At 39.7% G+C, this 17,406-nt stretch overlaps 1 protein-coding gene across 2 annotated transcripts; it reads left to right on the top strand.

The window, feature by feature from the left end:
- Window positions 1-7,218: 7,218 nt before the first annotated feature.
- Gtpbp8 (GTP binding protein 8 (putative)) lies at window positions 7,219-16,870 on the top strand. Of its 2 annotated transcripts, XM_051191532.1 has the most exons (6): window positions 7,219-7,557; window positions 8,017-8,115; window positions 9,678-9,808; window positions 10,896-10,995; window positions 13,325-13,443; window positions 16,647-16,869. In XM_051191532.1, the coding sequence occupies exons 1-6, from the start codon at window positions 7,219-7,221 to the stop codon at window positions 16,714-16,716; spliced, it is 858 nt and encodes a 285-aa protein (XP_051047489.1). In that variant the 3' UTR covers window positions 16,717-16,869. The 2 variants fall into 2 exon arrangements, with proteins under 2 accessions (XP_051047489.1, XP_051047490.1); XM_051191533.1 differs by lacking the exon at window positions 8,017-8,115 and having other exon boundaries at window positions 16,647-16,870.
- Window positions 16,871-17,406: the final 536 nt, after the last annotated feature.

Below are 17,406 nucleotides of genomic sequence, written 5' to 3'. Positions count from 1 at the left end.
ATTGAATTGAAAAACCTGATATTAATCCACGCACCTATGAACACCTGATTTTCGACAAAACAGCTAAAATTATACAATGGGGCGAGGACAGCATCTTCAACAAATGGTGCTGGCACAATTGGATGAGGGTGTGTAGAAGACTGCAGATAGACCCATGTCTGTTGCCATGCACAAAACTCAAGTCCAAATGGATCAAAGACCTCAACATCAATCCAGCCACATTGAACCTCTTAGAAGAGAAAGTAGGAGGTACCCTTGAACAAATTGGTATAGGAGACCGCTTCTTGAACATAAATCCAGGGGCACAGACACTGAAAGAAACAATTAATAAATGGGACCTCTTCAAACTTAGAAGCTTCTGTAAGGCAAAGGACACAGTGGACAAGACCAAACGGCAGCCCACAGACTGGGAAAAGATTTTCACCAATCCTATATCTGACAAAGGGCTGATCTCCAAACTACACAAAGAACTCCAGAAACTAGTCAACAAAACACCGAATAACCCTATTCAAAAATGGGGTACAGAACTGAAGAAAGAATTCTCAATAGAGGAAATCAAGAAGGCGGAAAGACACTTAAGAAAATGCTCCACATCCTTAGCTATCAGGGAAATGCAAATCAAAACAACTTTGAGATACCATCTTACCCCTGCCAGAATGGCTAAAATTAGAAACACCAGTGATGACTTATGTTGGAGAGGATGTGGAGAAAGTGGAACACTCCTCCACTGCTGGTGGGAGTGCAAACTCATACAGCCACTTTGGAGATCAGTATGGCAGTTCCTCAGGAAAACGGGAATTAGTTTACCACAGGACCCGGCAATCCCCCTCTTAGGCATATACCCAAAGGATTCACATCCATGCAACAAAGACATCTGTTCAACTATGTTCATAGCAGCACTATTTGTAATAGCAAGAACCTGGAAGCAACCTAGATGCCCCTCAATTGAAGAATGGTTAATGAAGATGTGGCACATCTACACAATGGAATACTACTCTGCAGAAAAAAAAAAATAATGGTATCTTGAAATTCGCAGGCAAGTGGATGTCACTTGAAGAAACCATCCTGAATGAGGTAACCCAGTCACAAAAAGAGGAACACAGTAGGTACTCACTCATATATGGATTTTAGACCTAGATCAAATGATCACCAGCCTATAATTCACATCACCAGAAGAACTAGGATACAATGTGTATTCTAAGAGATTCATATAAAGTCCCTCACAGAACTGGGAAGGGACAAGGCCCCCAGAGCTCAGGTGAAGTTGGGGGGGGCAGCGAATGGAGAGAGAAGTAGGAGAAAATGAGGGGGAGGAAAGGAAAACATGTGCAACCAGGAAGATTGAGCCTGGTTAGGAATAGAAGATAGGAAAGAGACAGAGACAGAGAGAGAGAGAGAACATAAAAGAGGGAGCCAATATTGGTTTGAAGATAAAACTGAACACAAAGAAAGGTCGAGAGAACTACAAGACTGCTGCCAACTAACAATCTCAGCTTCCGTGGAAAGGCTATCATAAATGCCCTTCCCGGAGAGTGAGATCAACAACTAACTTCTCCATGGAGCCCTCAACTAATGCCTGTTGAAAACAGGATCAAACACCCATTCATAAACACTGAGTCGAACTAGAACCCAGATGCAGATGGACAGGACAAGACCATGTGGCAGAAACACATAGAGACAGCTTACCTGAACAAGGAGGAGCTAACGGCCACTAGACTGATAGCTGGGAAGCCAGCATGGGACTGACTCAGGCCCCCCCTGAATATGGGTCTCAGCCAGAAGGACTGAGCAGTCTAAGGGACCTCAGACAGTGGAGCCAGGATGTATCCCTGGTGCACAAAAGGACTTTGAGAACATATCCCCCATGGAGGGATAACTGCCTAAATCTAGAGATAGGAGAGAAGCCCTAGTCCCTACTTCACATGACCTGTCAGATCTACATGACCCCAACATGATGGCATTCCCCTACATATGGAATTGGGGTGGGGGGATGGGAGGGGAGGGTGGTTAGGGTGCATGTGAGAGGGAAGAGAGGGTAAAAGGGAGGGAGGGAGAAAGGGAAGGAGGGAGGGAGAGGGAACTGGAATCGATATGTAAAATAATAAATCAAACTTAAAAAAAAAAATGCTTTGACTCCAAAATTTAAGTTCAAGGACAAGTTACTGAGGAAAACAATTTCTATTTTTCTTTCCACAGAAAATGAAAAGCTGTGGATTCCTTCCAAACTAATGTCGTTTGATCAAGCCAGACCGCCTGAAACAGAGTACAAAGTGATCCTACATTCAAAACAGCTGGACAGAGCAGCCTTACACACTACAGCCAGGATTTCTGAATCTTCTTCGAATTCCCCATGACAGCACCCCTTACCAGCAGGAAGTAGTTTGGAAAGAAGGACGCCCAAATTCCCAAATATTGTCTATAAATGTTTATTTTCATTGAAATGGACTTGGTTATATGAAATAATTTAAAAAAGATGTTAGACTGAATTAAAATTACATGAAGTAATGTTTGTTTTCATTTAATTGGACTTTGTTATATAAAATTAACTAAAATAATAATAATAATAAAGAAGTGGAAAGTAAAAGTAAAAAAGAACCTTTGTTTAAAAAAAAAACCCAAACCAAAAGAAAACAAAAGAAAACAAAACAAAAAAAAAAAAAAAAAAAAAACACTGCATACTAATCCATAACCTCTTCCTATATTCAAAAGCAAGCTTTCCCATTGTCTCTGCTCTTATCTCTATCCAGACATTCAAAGTATGGTGTATCCCAAATAATTCAATTAAGAAGTAGGGTATAGAAATAGAGAATTCTTAATAGAGGAATCTAAAATGGCTGAAGGACACTTAAGAAATTGCTCAACATCCTTAGCCATCAGGGAAATGCAAATCAAAACAACTGTGAGATACCATCTTCCACTTGTCAGAATGGAAGGGGAACACTCCTCCATTGCTGGCGGGAGTGCAAACTTGTACAGACACTTTGGAAATCAGTATGGCAGTTCCTCAGGAAAATGGGAATCAGTCCACCTCAAACCCAGCAATTCCACTCTTAGGCATATACCCAAAGGATGCACATTCGTACAACAAGGACATCTGTTCAACTATGCTCGTAGCACCATTATTTGTAATAGTTAGAACCTAAAAGCAACCTAGATGTCCCTCATCCAAAGAATGGATAAAGAAAATTGGGTACATTTACACAATTGAGTACTACTTGGCAGGAAAAAAAAAAAAAACCAAAAACCAAAAAAAAAAAAAAAAAAAAAAAAAAAACCAATGAAATCTTGAAATTCGCAGGCAAATGGATGAACTAGAAGAAACCATCCTGAGTGAGGTACTCAGTCTCAAAAAGACAAACTCACTCATATATGGATATTAGACATAGAGCAAAGTATTGCCAGTCTCAATCTACACCCCCAGGAAGCTAGGAAACAAGGAGAACCCTAAAAAAGAAACACATTGTCCCCCTCAGAAGGGGGAAAAACAGGAGCTCCTGAGCAAATTGGGAGCATGGGGGGAGAGGGAAGGGAGGTAGGAGAAAGAGAAGGGGAGAAAAGCAGAGGGGGGAACATGAGGAAGACTGAGTTTGGTGAAGAATAGAGAAGAGCAAGTAAAGGGATACCATTATAGGTTTAAAAAGAAATATGGCACTAGGGAAATGTTCAGAGATCCACAAGGATGACCCCAACTAAGAATCTACGAAATAGTGGAGAGGCTGCCTTAAATGCCTTTCCCATATAATGAGATTGATGACTACCTTAAATGCCATCCAAGAAACTTCATCCAATAGTTGATGGAAGTAGAAGCAGAGATCCACAGTTAAGCACTGAGCTGAATTCCTGGAATCCAATTGTAGAGAGGGAGAAGTGATAACAAAAGGGTCAAGACCACACTGGGGAAACCCACAAAAACAGCTGATCTGAGCTGTTGGACCCTAATTCTGGGGTCCTGATGGGCCAATGGGAGAGCCCCACGACAAAAACAAAACCAGGAGATGCAACACGCAAGAGGTGTTTATTGAACAAGTATGGGCGGGTGACAGCAATCCTGGGGAAAGCTGCACACCCCCCAAAGGGTATAGGCTCTCTTTTTATAGAGAAAGACCGCAATCAGCATACATGCATGGGGCACAAGGTGATTGATTACAAAGTATGATCTCATGTTTGAGAAATCACACAGGTATGACCTGTTCTTCAAACGATAAACCACAGAATGATTTGGAAAGTTCCCAGACTGTCCATTGGCCAGGAGTGACCCAAACAGGGCTGTTCATCTGGAATCATTTGTTCCAGGGTTGGGGGCCTATTTCCTTGTTGTGGGCCATGACCTGGGAGAGGCTTCAGTTATTTCACAAGAGATTGATGATTCAGTTACTAGCCCCATTTAACAGAATCAGCCTAGCATGACCACTAGCCCCCTCACCATAGTAACTTTCTTGTTTTCATAATTTCTGTTCTCTCCTCCCATGTCAATGTCCATGCTTTATGATTTTCTATATTCTGCTTGCAAGAATTATTCTCCTGCTCCTTTCCTACATCCTTGCTCTGCAAACTAAAATCTTTCAAGCAAGTGGGAGCTCACAGACCCCAGTCATAATGCTGGGGAACCAGCATTGGACAGAACCAGCACCCCTGAAAGTGGATGACAGTTGGGAGACCTGGACAGTCTATAGGGCCTCTGTCAGTGGAACCAGTATTTATCCCTAGTGCAGGAATGAACTTTGGGAGCCCATTCCCCTGTGGAGGGATACTCTCTCAGCCTAGATACGTGGGGGTAGAGAGGGCACTTAGGCCCTGCCCCAAATGATGTGACAGACTTTGATGATCCCCCATAGAAGGCCTCACTCTCCCTGGGTAGTGAATGGGGGATGGGATGGGAGGTCAGTGGGGGCAAGGGAGGATGGGAGGGAGAGAGAACTGAGACTAATATGTAAAATAAGATTGTTTCTAATTTAAAAATAAAAACAAAAAACAAAGTGTGGTGTGTCTAAACTCTGAACAAGAGCTTGCCTGTGTGAGTTGTGTATTTGCTGACTCTCTGATGCCCGTGATTCTGTCTACCTGTCTAGGCCTACAAGGCTTGCTTACCTTCTTGGATTAGATGGAATCGTTAAACTTGATACCTACTGGTTATACATAGCTCATGATCATTTGAAGACAAAAAGCCATTCATTTCAGAGACAGACAACAATGGAAAAACAACTGTGATGGTGTGATCTCTTCACTGATATACCAACCTCCTTCCTGTCCTTAACAGCTAAGCCTGGCAGGGTAGAGCTCTAAATCTGGAGTGTGGTGGTACATAAGTCAGAAGGCTGAGCAAAAGGATCATGACTTTGAGGCTAGTCTGACCTATGTAACAAAACTCTCTGTCTAAAATAAATAAAATAAAAATTACTCTAAGGACTATGCAATACCTGTCTATGTTATACTGATTTTTTTTAAGTGTTAGCTCCGTGGTGGGCTATCTCAAAATTGAAGCCACTTCTTCAGAATGATAGCCACAAACACTCCAAATGGTAAAGAAGCAAATCCTGTAGCCTCTGGATGGAAACATTCCAGGCAGGTGTCTGCAGAGAGGCGGAGCTACCTATGCTTCTTAAGTTTGACTTTTCTCTGAGACAAGAAGATGCTGGAGATTTTCACTTTCATTTTAACAGAGTAATGTTTGCTGTTATGTCAGGAATGTACCAAAGGAGTAAACAGCAATGGTAGACAACCAGTTTTTGGAAGCTACAGTAATTACCTAGATGAGAGGTAATGGGGACTGGAAACATGATACTAACAGTGGATCTGCTAAAGACTCAAATTCAGGACGTGTCAAAGATTAAATCACCAAGATTGCTGATAGATTAAGTGTAGGCTATAAGGAAAGAAATCAAGACTTTCCCTCAAGAAGTGTGGCTGGATAAATTGAAAGGGCACTGTTGTCATTTAATGTGACCGGAATGAATGCAAAACCAACAAAACAGGGGAGAAAGAGGCAATATTAAGAATTCGACTTTGGACATTGTATGTTGTGCACAGACCATGTGTTTTTCTATATTGCTTTACCTCTCTAGAGCTAAGTCTATTCTCAATCTTAGCCCAGACAAACCTCTGGTGTATAAAGCTAGATCCCGACTCCTAATATATCGCTATAGACTAATATCTACTTCATATTGACAAAACACCAGAAACCAGGGTCAAAGTATTGCTGGAAGTTATTGCAGGATTTCATTTACCAGATGTGATCTTCTATACCGATTTTGGCTTGATTTTCCTGAACTTTCGCAATTGTCTGTGCTCTTTATGATTCCCATGGCAACTTTAATGGGGTAAGTTCCTCTAAATCCATCCTAGTTTTCCACCCTCTCACTGGGAGATGTAACTGTTATATACATGTCTTTTTTGCACTTCTGTCTCACTGGGAAGAGTTTGATCATATAAGTCCAGAGAAAACATAGCAGCATATATTGTCTCTAAGTCATCTTTCTAAAATTTATGTGCCGGGTACATACAGATGCTTTTTTAAAATGACAGAGTGACAGAGGGGAAAATGGTGATTAAATGTTTGTGGTGGTTTGATTAGAATGGACTCATATGTTTGAAAACTTGGTCCCGGGTTTGTTTGGAAAGGATTAGAAGGTGTGGCCTTGTTGGAGGTGGGGCTGCATTTTGAGGCTTGAAAGGTCATTCCCAGCTCTGTTTCCCGTTTATGGATCTGGATGTGAGTTCTCAGCTGCCCCTCCAATTGCATGTCTGCGGGAGAGATACAGTCCCTTCTCCGAAAATGAGGTGCTATTCCAACCACATTTCTCATCAGCTCATTTAATTTTTGCAAGCATGCTTTTTTCAGTACTGTGAACGTATGATAAATGTCAATCATCTGTAAGACGACTCGGCCTTAGAGTCCACTAGAGCTTTGCACTATGGATCCTTCCCCTTGTGCCTCAAAGACCACCGGACGACGTAGGTTTTTCGCCTCTGGACACGGCTGAAGACTTTCCCACAGAAAACACCAACCTGATGCACAGTTGGTAAGGCCAACGTGTTAAAGTCAGCGGGTTCTCCCCCTCCCCAACACACACACACCCCTCCAGTTCTTGCAGTCTTTAGCAATGAGAAGATTGAGCGGGCGAGAAGGCCCTAGAAAACTACAATTCCCAGCAGGCTCCACGGCAGGGAGACTGTCAGACCCTATGAACGAAATCGTCGTGAGGATTCTGGGAGAGAAAAATGGCGGCTTCTGGACAGTGGCGTGGGATGGGGAGGCTGGCTGAGATGGCGCCAGCATTGGGGCGCTGGCCCCGGTTTTACAGCACATCCTCCACTTTTGCTGAAGTGCTAAGGCTACCTCAGAAACAGCTAACAAGAGTCGTGTACCCGCTGCGGGAACTGGCACAGCACCTCGTCACGGACACCGGGTCAGGCCTTATCGAACAGAGACTCTTCGACCCGAGCCTGGAGGACATCGCCAGGGCGGAGAGCGTCTTCGAGGCCACGGCCCGGAACCGCATCGAGTACCTCAGCTCCGCGGTTCGCCTAGACCACGCCCCGAGCCTGCGGCAGCCGGAGGTGAGACCGCCGAGATCATCGGTGCTCACGTCCTGTCCCCCAACGTGAGAGACTTTGAAAGTCCAACACACAGAAAACTTGGTGTAGATGCACCGCCTCTTTTGCAAAGCCGGTGGAGAACCGCGGTGAGCCGCAGTGTGGGTGCTGCGAATCGAACCCCGATCCTCCTAAACTGCAGCCAGTGCTTTATTTTATTACGATTGTTTTGCCTGCAGGCGTGTTTGTGCACCACACGCTTGCCGGTTTCCTCAGAAGCCAGAAGAGGACATCTGATCCTCCTAGAGCCGGAGTTTCTGGCGTTTGTGAGCAGCCATGTGGGCTGGGAATTGAACCAGATTCCTCTAGCAGCAAGTGCACTTAACCACGGCGCCATATCTCTCTCCGGCCCCGCAAATAAAACATTTAGTAAATAAACCACGGTTCAGTTCTCTAAGCTCTCCTTTTTGCCCCTCTTACTAGGTGTGTTTCATAGGCCGAAGCAATGTTGGAAAATCGTCCTTGATAAAGGCCTTATTTTCGCTGGCCCCTGATGTAGAAGTCAGAATCTCAAAAAAACCGGTATGCTGGGTATCTCTTGAATTTACTAAAATGAGACCTAAGTTTTGGAAGGTGCAAGAGATCTTAATTGCTAAGTTCCTAGAGAAGAGATTTCTTTTAAACAAATAATAAGGTAAGACATCGTTAGTGCCTGTGTATTGCCTGAAAAACGGGAAGTATGTCCGAATTGACTGTAGAATGTAGAAATCTTGCCAATATCTTGAGGAAAGCATCCTTTAGACAGATCTCCAACTGGCAAATTAAGCATTTTGTTACATTTTTTTTTTTTCTGTTTCCTTATATAATAGCATCTAGTTCCACATTCGTTTTAGGAAAAGGGAGTTTAAAATTTACTTTATCTTCTGTAATCTTTTATGTCTCCTTACACACACGCTCATACATTCTTGCACATAAAACCAGTCATGCTTATTCTTTTACCCAAGGCTCTCACTCCATGCTTGTTTTCACAAGTACACTCTGCTCTACTGTCCTTCCTCATTTCCCCTTCTTTCTACTTCCTTTCCAATGTTGCAGACTCAGCTAGTATCTAAATTAGCCTTTTCTCAAAACTCACCCCTGGTTCCCCTTACATTAGTGTCTGTATGGCAGACCAGTCCCACCAGCTGTAATGCTCACCATCCCCTGTCCCTTTCGTTGTGTTTGAGCCCTTCCATGAAACCACTAGGTTTATTCTCCCCACTTCATCAGTAATGATTCCATTCCTTAACACTTCATCTTCACTCCTCTTCCTCACCAAATAAAAGAAGCCAGCTAAACTATGACTTTTAGATAGGATGAATTCCATTCTTGTATAAGAGGACAGACAATAGATAAAATTGATTCTTTTCACTCTCAAACATACAATTCTAAAAACACTAACAGATGGACAGATAGCTAACGAGGAACTTAATCATCATTTATAAAACAAACAAACAATCCTCTCCTTTGATATTGTTTTTTCTAAGATCTAAACAGTTGGCTTTAAATTGTCTTTCCTTTTCTGATTCCTAAGTGTTTCGTAAACACAAAAGCATTAGTACCCACATTTTGTCTTTGCATCAATTTTAATCACGCTTTATTTTTATAATTATGATGTTGCACAGTCTTTAAAAAAAATGTCTATGAAGACACTAAAACCCACACACAAAACATCTTGGTTTAGGGAAACACTAGTTTGCAGACAAGAAATGTCAGACTTTGGATATGGAAAATCTGTATGATGGGATAAACATTTGATCTGCTCCCTAATTCATTCCTCTGTGTGTGATGTTCATCAGTGAATTGACTAATTGCAGACATACAACTTAAATCTGGATGATGTTCATAGACAGCAAAATAGGAAAGACTCTGAAATATTTTGTCTATGTCTTTTTAATATGAAATGTAAAATGTTTAAGCTAAACATTTTATTTTAAAAAATAAATTGAAGAGATTTAATTATGACTTAATTATTGGTGGCCACTTATCTTCATATACCTCAACTTTTAATAAATATTTGTTAATTGAATAGACAACATTTCTAGTCGTGAAGTAAAGGACATATTTTAAGCCAGCTTTTTTTTTTTTCCCATTTACTTTATTAGGGGCACACAAAGAAAATGAATTTTTTCAAAGTTGGAAAATATTTTACATTGGTGGACATGCCAGGGTATGGCTATAGAGCCCCTGAAGACTTTGTTGACATGGTAGAGACCTATCTAAAAGAACGAAAGAAGTAAGGAAACTTTTTCTTACAATAGTTTCACATTTAGTACCAAAGCACTTTCTAAAATCAGTAGTATTCTACACATGACAACTACTTCAGATTTATCAAATGACTTACTTGTAGGTACATTTTATCCTCATATTACTCTGCAATACAATATTGAGGACCAGGGTATACACTGCCTGTTTAGCATCTGCCTATAGCTCAGGAAAATCTTAACTTCATTTATCTTCTCAAGGTGAAACAATAGTGTGCAACAATTAGTTCATTCATTTTTTTTTAAATCCAGCTAATTATGAAAATGAAAATTATTAGCTAATTGATTTAAATAAAATTTAGTATACCCTGTCTTAAAGTAGATCAGTCATTGCAAACTCTGAAAATGCTATCTTTTTTGATCTCCATAAGGAATCAAGCAAAATAATGTGTTTCAAGAATCACACAATGTAGAGGAAAATGATGTTAGGCTTCTGAAGTATATATATAAAAAATTATTCATAGCAGGCATTGGTGCTGCATGCCTTTAATCACAGCAGAGGCAGAGACATGTGGACCTCTGAGTTTGAGGCTAGCCTGGTGTACAAAGAGAGTTCCAGGATAGCCAGGGTTACACAGTGAAAACCTGTCTTGAAAAAAAAGAAAGAAAAAAGAACTATTTATTTAAAAATAAAAAAAGGACCAAGGATACAGCTCAGGAAGAGTACTTGCCTAACTTGCTAAAGGCTCTGGATTTGATGTCAGCATCACAAATTGTGTGTATGTGTGTGTACATATATATAAAAAAATTGTTTCTTGTAGTTTTACATATAAAAGATGAAAATTAAGGTAATATTTAAAACTACAATAAATTTCATTTTGTCTCTTTTCAACTAGAGTTTAAGGTCTTACAGGAGGGGTCTCATGTATCTTTCTGTTAAGACTCAGTTGGCTTAATATGTTCTTATTGAAATAAATTGGTATTTGGAAAATTTAATTATTGAAAGTACAACTAACTGCATTGAGTCCTATTGGACTACAGAATGAAGTTCCTAGGATGAGAGAGACAGATGAATGAGTATATCTTATATTGCCATTCCTTTTCTTTCTATTCTTACAGCCTGAAGAGAACGTTTTTGCTAGTGGATAGTGTTGTTGGAATTACCAAGTTAGACAATATTGCCATAGAAATGTGTGAAGAATTTGCATTGCCTTATGTGGTAAGTGTGTCTATAGAGTTATGGTAACAGTTAGAAATCACAGTTTGGAATGCATATAAATACGCACGTATACTTGTTGGTAGTGAGCAGGCATTCCCTCCGAAGATAGAGGAGTGGCTGGGGAAATGGTTCCATGGGTAGGAATGCTTGCTACACAAGCATGAGAACCTAAGTTCTAGTCCTTAGCACCCACATGAGCTGTGTGGTCACATGCATCCCCATAACCCTAGTGGTATAGTGGTATAGATGTTGGAGACCAGAGGATCACATGATTGCTGGTTACCAGCCCAGCTCCAGATTCAGTTAGAGGCCCTGGCTCAAAGGGAAAAGGCAAAAGTGATGGAAAAGACATATGCCCTCCTTTGGTTTCTGCAGGCAGACACATGTGCACATATACACATACACACTCTTACACACATAACACAAGTATACATCACATACACACACAAAAAAAAAATCAAAAGTACCTTTAAGTTCTGTGACATTTTCTCTTTTTCCTTCTTTTAGTTTTAAGTTTTTAAATGCATGGAGAGGGGGGAACAGAAACAGACAGAATAAGAATTCATGTATGTACACATGCACAGGCTGTATGCAGATACCTATGAAGTCCAGCAGAGGACAATAGATTTCTCTGAAGCTAGAGTTACAGGAGGTTGCAAACCACCCATTTGGAGTGCTGAAAACCAAACTCAGTCCTCAGAAAGAACAGCATGTGCTCTTAATATATTGGAGCTATACAAGCTTTTAAATTTATAGTCAGAGTTTCTTAAACTGTCCATTTAGTGTTCTGAAATGCTTTTTCTTCCCAGGATTTTTTTTTTTTTTTTATTACAATAAAAACATTTGTCTAAAACATGTTACTAGCTCTTGAACAGCAGCTCATGGTATAGTACTTATGAAGATGTAACTAAAGCTGCAATAGAAACTTAGGAGATTCCAATACAGCACACACAAGTAGAAATTTTATATTCTTCAAAAAAATTATTTTCTGGGCTGGAGAGATGGCTCAGCCATTGGGAGCACCGCTTTTCTTCCAAGGGACCCAGGTTCATTTCCTAGAACCTACTTAACAGTTCACAAGTATCTGTAACTCCAGTTCCAGGGGATCTGACACCCTCACACGGACATATATGCAGGCAAAGCACCAGTGCATATGAAATAAAAAGTTAAATTTAAAACTTAGGAACCTCTTTTTTTTTTCTATCAGCATAAAATTGACCTACACTAAAATGCAGATTGGTGGGTTAGTATCCACATTTTGCTTTGTAGTACTTCCAGATAGACTTTTAAAGTTCCTTTTTAAGAAAAGTGAAGAACCCAATGGCTATAATTTACTTTTCAAAAATGACAGAAACTACTAAAATGAAGCAGTGAGGTTTTGTGTGAATAAAACCATGCAACTCGGCAACCACTTTTGTTGTATTCTTGAAATTATGAAGTTCTTGAGATTTGCAGAAGTCCTATGACGTATTAGGAACTGTTACAGTGCATCAAGGAATTAGTATAAAAATGACTAAATATTATCAAACTGGCTGTGAAGTAATAGTATTCCTGATTTTGTAACATAGGTACCACTTTGTGAAATCATATATTTCAGTTCTATTAGCATAATCCAGGTACCCCAAAAGAGGGGAAAGAACAAACAAAAAGATGACTTTAAATTTTAGCCCAGGGGATGGATGAGCCCCATCACCACCAGCTTCATGTCAGAGTGTATATGCTAGTGTTTGATATTCCTTGGGAAAACCTGGTAGATTGACATGTTACATTTTCCTTGATTTATAATCACCCATGCTTTGACCTTCTACTATTTTGTAATTGGATAAGTAACATTCTAGGTTTACCTAGGATACAACTAAAGTAGATATAGCCAACAAAGAACCCAATATCTAATCTTTCCTGTTAGAGTATTACATGTAAAATTAAAACTTATTTGTTTCAAAATTGTTATATATTGGCAGCTTCCTATGGCTCAGTCAAATTGTATTCATTTAAATATCTTTAAAATACACTAATCATATAAAACAGCTGGTGTTAGTTACAAATGTGGCTTTGGTTCTCACTGATCTTTAAATAAAGCCTAAGGTGTTATGGTTGTGTATGCTAAAAGCATTGTTAAGTAGCAAACATCAATGCACACTTTATATATGGCATATTTTAGCTTATCTCATCATCATCAAGTTATTTATATCTTGTTTTATTTTATAGATGAGAAAGTATCTATAGATAGAGATTAAGAAATTTACATGACCCAACTCAACTAACTGAAAAATTAGTTAAAAATGTCTAAAACTATATTGATTCTAATACTTAAATCCTTTTCTTATAGATGGTCTTAACAAAAATTGACAAGTCTTCCAAGGGCTATCTTTTAAAACAAGTGCTTCAGATTCAGAAATTTGTTAACACACAGACACAAGGCTGTTTCCCTCAGTTGTTTCCTATAAGGTAAGAATCAAATTGCTCTAATAACGTGGACTGCTAGAAGCCTATCCAGGCAGATATCTGAGTTCAAGGCCAGTCTGGTCTACAGGTCAAGTTCCAGGACAGTCAGGACTATTACACAGAGAAACCCTGTCTCAACTCCCCACCACGACCAAAAATAAAAAGCCTTTACTATGAAATCGGTGTTCCATGATGGAGGAGCTGTGAGCTTTAGTATTTTACTCTTCTTATTTTCAAGCCTGCTCTTCCTTAAAGGTACTTCATTCTCTTAGTACTTCAACCTAGCTCAACCCTAGGCCATGACAGAAATGAAACTTTACTTTTCAAATCAGCTTTTACTTATTATTTGCCTACCATGTGTGCGGTCACATGGGTGCCTTGGTCCTGTGGAGGTCAGAGGTTACCTTTCTGGAGTCAGTTCTTTCCTGCCTGCCCCTTAAGCCCAGGTCATCAGGCTTTCAACAAGCATTTCCACCTGACAAGCAGCCTCAGCCCCACAGCTCCTTGACTTGAATGAACACTACTTAAGGTGTAGAGCTCCTTCAGGCCCTAACAGATCCGCTTGCCTGAAAATTGACAGGAAAATTTTTCTTCCATGAAGACTGTGTACAGCTGAGTTTAAAAAAAAATTAAAAATGTAATATAAAATAGGAGTATATAAAGAAAAAAATGTTTCGAGTTCGGATTAAACTGAACAGACAGAATAGGTATTTTTCTGAGCTGGTTAATTTGGGGACATTATGATACAGTGAACAGAAGTGGAAACACTTGGGGTTTTCCTACTATTGTGTATCTTGGGTACAGTGAGCAATGTGTACTGAGGCAGGTGGAGCATCTGTCTTTGGTTTTCTTGCCCTGACTTGTTTGTGGGAGGCACCGTGGTAATTTGTGAGAAAAAGAAAAGTGTAACGGTGTGGTGTAGGTGGAGCTGTCCCCTTACCTGTTTTAGTCATATCAGTCTAGATCAGATTGAAATTGAAATTATGAATGTGCCTTTCAGGCCCCCTCCTAATTCCTGCACAGTGCTCTCTCCACCTATGTTCAGACCTGCCAGCTTCCTTTGCCCTTATCCTACAAGTGCATTGCAAATCCTACAGGTCAGAACAAAGTCCTAATACCTTCCAGAGCCCTCAGCATTGTCATTTAAAACAACCATGTAACTGTCTACTAAGAAATAAAATGGGTTTTAAAAAGCACACATGGCTAATATATACCTATGTTGAAAAAACTGTAAATTTTAATTACTACAAGCTGAGTTTGAATTACCGGCATGATGTTACTAGGGAAAATTAATAATTTTGGGAGCTACGTCGGTGGAATCATGGGAGTTCCAGAGAAATGACTGATGAGGCAATAACTCCACACTGCTGTATACATAAACTATGTGCCAAACACTAGTCCTGTCAGATTGTGGCCTGACATTAACTAAATATGAAAACAAATAATGGGGGCAGGCAGAGAGTGCTGCACACACAGCATGCTGCATTGGTCTTCATAGTAAACATTCCTGTTTCACATAGAAAGCTACAAGTGAGAAATGGGGTTCGAGAGAGTCTGAACCTTAGGGTCAGATAGCCGTGGATTTTATAACATCTGTGGGTTTCTGTTAGAGGCTACAGGTTTTAAAGCAACTTTTCATTTTTTTTTCTAAGTCCATTTTCTCACTGGTAAATGTCACTAGAAGTGTCATATATTATGAATTGATAAATACACTTTAAATATATAATTTCCTTTCTGGCTAATCACAAATGGCAGGGTTAGGCTTAAGAGCCACATTATTGGATTCCTGGTGTTTTTAAAGACATTTGCTTTTTTTTAGACATGACAGCATTCTCTGTTGTGTGCCATACATATTTGTTTACCACATGTGATTATGGCCCTGTAGAAAGTCACCCAGCACTCAGAATCTATGAATTGAGACATGGAAGCCTATTTATTGCCCTGAAAGAAATTCACCATTCTCTTTTACACAGCAATCATTCATAGAATATGCTCATATCTCTCAAAACCTTGTAGACTTGGACACACTTGCTCTCTTGTTTGTTAGAGCTCCAGACATTCTTTTAGATGGAGTTTGGCCTATTCACAACCGAGTACTGTAAATAAGTCAGGTTTTATTTTCTGTTCTCCCTATATTCTCTTAGGACAGTGGTTCTCAACCTTCCTGATGCTGTGGCCCTTTAATAGTTTATGTTGTGGTGACCCACCCCCAACCGTAAAATTATTTTCATTGCTACTCCTAACTAATGTTGCTACTGTTGTGAATTATAATGTAAATACTTTTGGAAATAGAGGTTTGTCAAAGGGATTGAACCCATGGGTTAAGAACCGCTGTCTTAAGAGGAAAGTGAAGACACTTAATCTGGAAGGTTTGGCTTTGAACCTATGGACAAAAATTAAGTTGTAATTTTCATGCATGGACTCTGGCCCAACATGATAGAAATGTGTAGATGTGAAGTATACATATAGATTATTATGAATAGTGTATTTTTTAAGTGACATGAGAAAAATAGGTGAGTAGGCACAGTCTAATTGCTTCTGTGTGTTTGTGTCATAAAATTCCAAGCAGATTAGAACAGACTCTGGGAACAGAGTTGAGAGTTAACAGAAACATTGTACATGAGTGCCAAGTGCCAATCAGTGTATAACTCATCTAGCCTGCATCTCCCCTCTAAATTACATATGCTTAGTCAGTTGTAAAAGCCATCATAAGGCTGTTTTCAAATGGTAGTTTTAGCCAGAAAATCTAAAATGTTGTACATATTAACTGGCAGCATGACAGGCAAGATCCCACCTTTTATAATACCAGAGTATTTTCAGGTCTGAGAGACCACAGTTGTCTACCTCTGCACCCATGGAGACAGACTGACACAGGAAAGTCAGTGTGTGGGGATTGTTGTTTTCTAACCTCAAAATACTTCAAGGTGTTTGAATTTTTATTACAAAAAGACAAAACTAATTACTCTGGAGAACAGAAAGCAAAATGGAAGGTGCAGGAAGGAATCCTGAAAGGAATGGATCAGATGTTGGGGATCATCAGAACAGATGTGTGAATCTCTTTTAGATAGGGCAGAATACTGCATGAAGTTGACAGGAGGAAGACAGGACAGACCAAAGGCATTGCCCTTCTACATGGGATTATAAGAGATTGTTTTAAAAAAACAAAAACTGCATAACATGAATTCAGTTTCCTTTTCTTTTCACAGTGCAGTGACCTATTCTGGAGTCCATCTGTTGAAGTGCTTTATAGCAGATGTAACAGGAAGTCTTAAGTAAACACCCAGAGTACATGAAGTTCCAATGTTCTTCATGTCAACTGGACTGAAACACCTAGAAGAATACCAATATTGTTTTAAATATTGTGCATCTCAACTTGCAGGAGAATCAGTTGTTTTAAAAAATCATCATCCTAAAGCAAACATTAATTTGTTGGGGGTGAGGGTTATGATTAATTCATATTGTTCATTAGGAGAGATGCTAGCCGGCTTTCTGTTTTAACAAACTGACAATCCAAGAGCATATAGAAATACATGAAGTGAGTCCCTGTTACTACTATGTAGAGAGGTTTGTTATAGAATTTTTTGCTTATAAGTGCCAGGCTGGAGAGATGACTCAGAGGTTACGAGCACTGGCTGCTCTTCTAGAGGTCCTGACTTCAATTCCCAGAAACCACATGGTGGCTCACAACCATCTATATAATGTGATCTGATGATCTCTTCTGGCCTGCAGGCAGAACACTGTATATAAGTAAATAAATAAATAAATCTTTTAAAAATGCCTACCATCTTTAATGTTGTAAATGTCAACTAGATAAGGTGGGGCTGCCTTTCTGTAAGGCGTGCATAGGTAAGCAGGAAAGTAAGTGTTAACATCCTTTCTCTAGTCTTTATTTAAATATGAAAAATGTTGTTAAAAATTGCCAGGCCATGGAAACACTAGTCATGTGGGTGTAAAATCATTCACTGC

This window comes from Phodopus roborovskii, unplaced genomic scaffold (genome assembly GCF_943737965.1).
Source record: "Phodopus roborovskii unplaced genomic scaffold, PHOROB, whole genome shotgun sequence".
NCBI lineage: Eukaryota > Metazoa > Chordata > Mammalia > Rodentia > Cricetidae > Phodopus > Phodopus roborovskii.
This window is presented reverse-complemented; position numbering and strand designations above follow the sequence as displayed.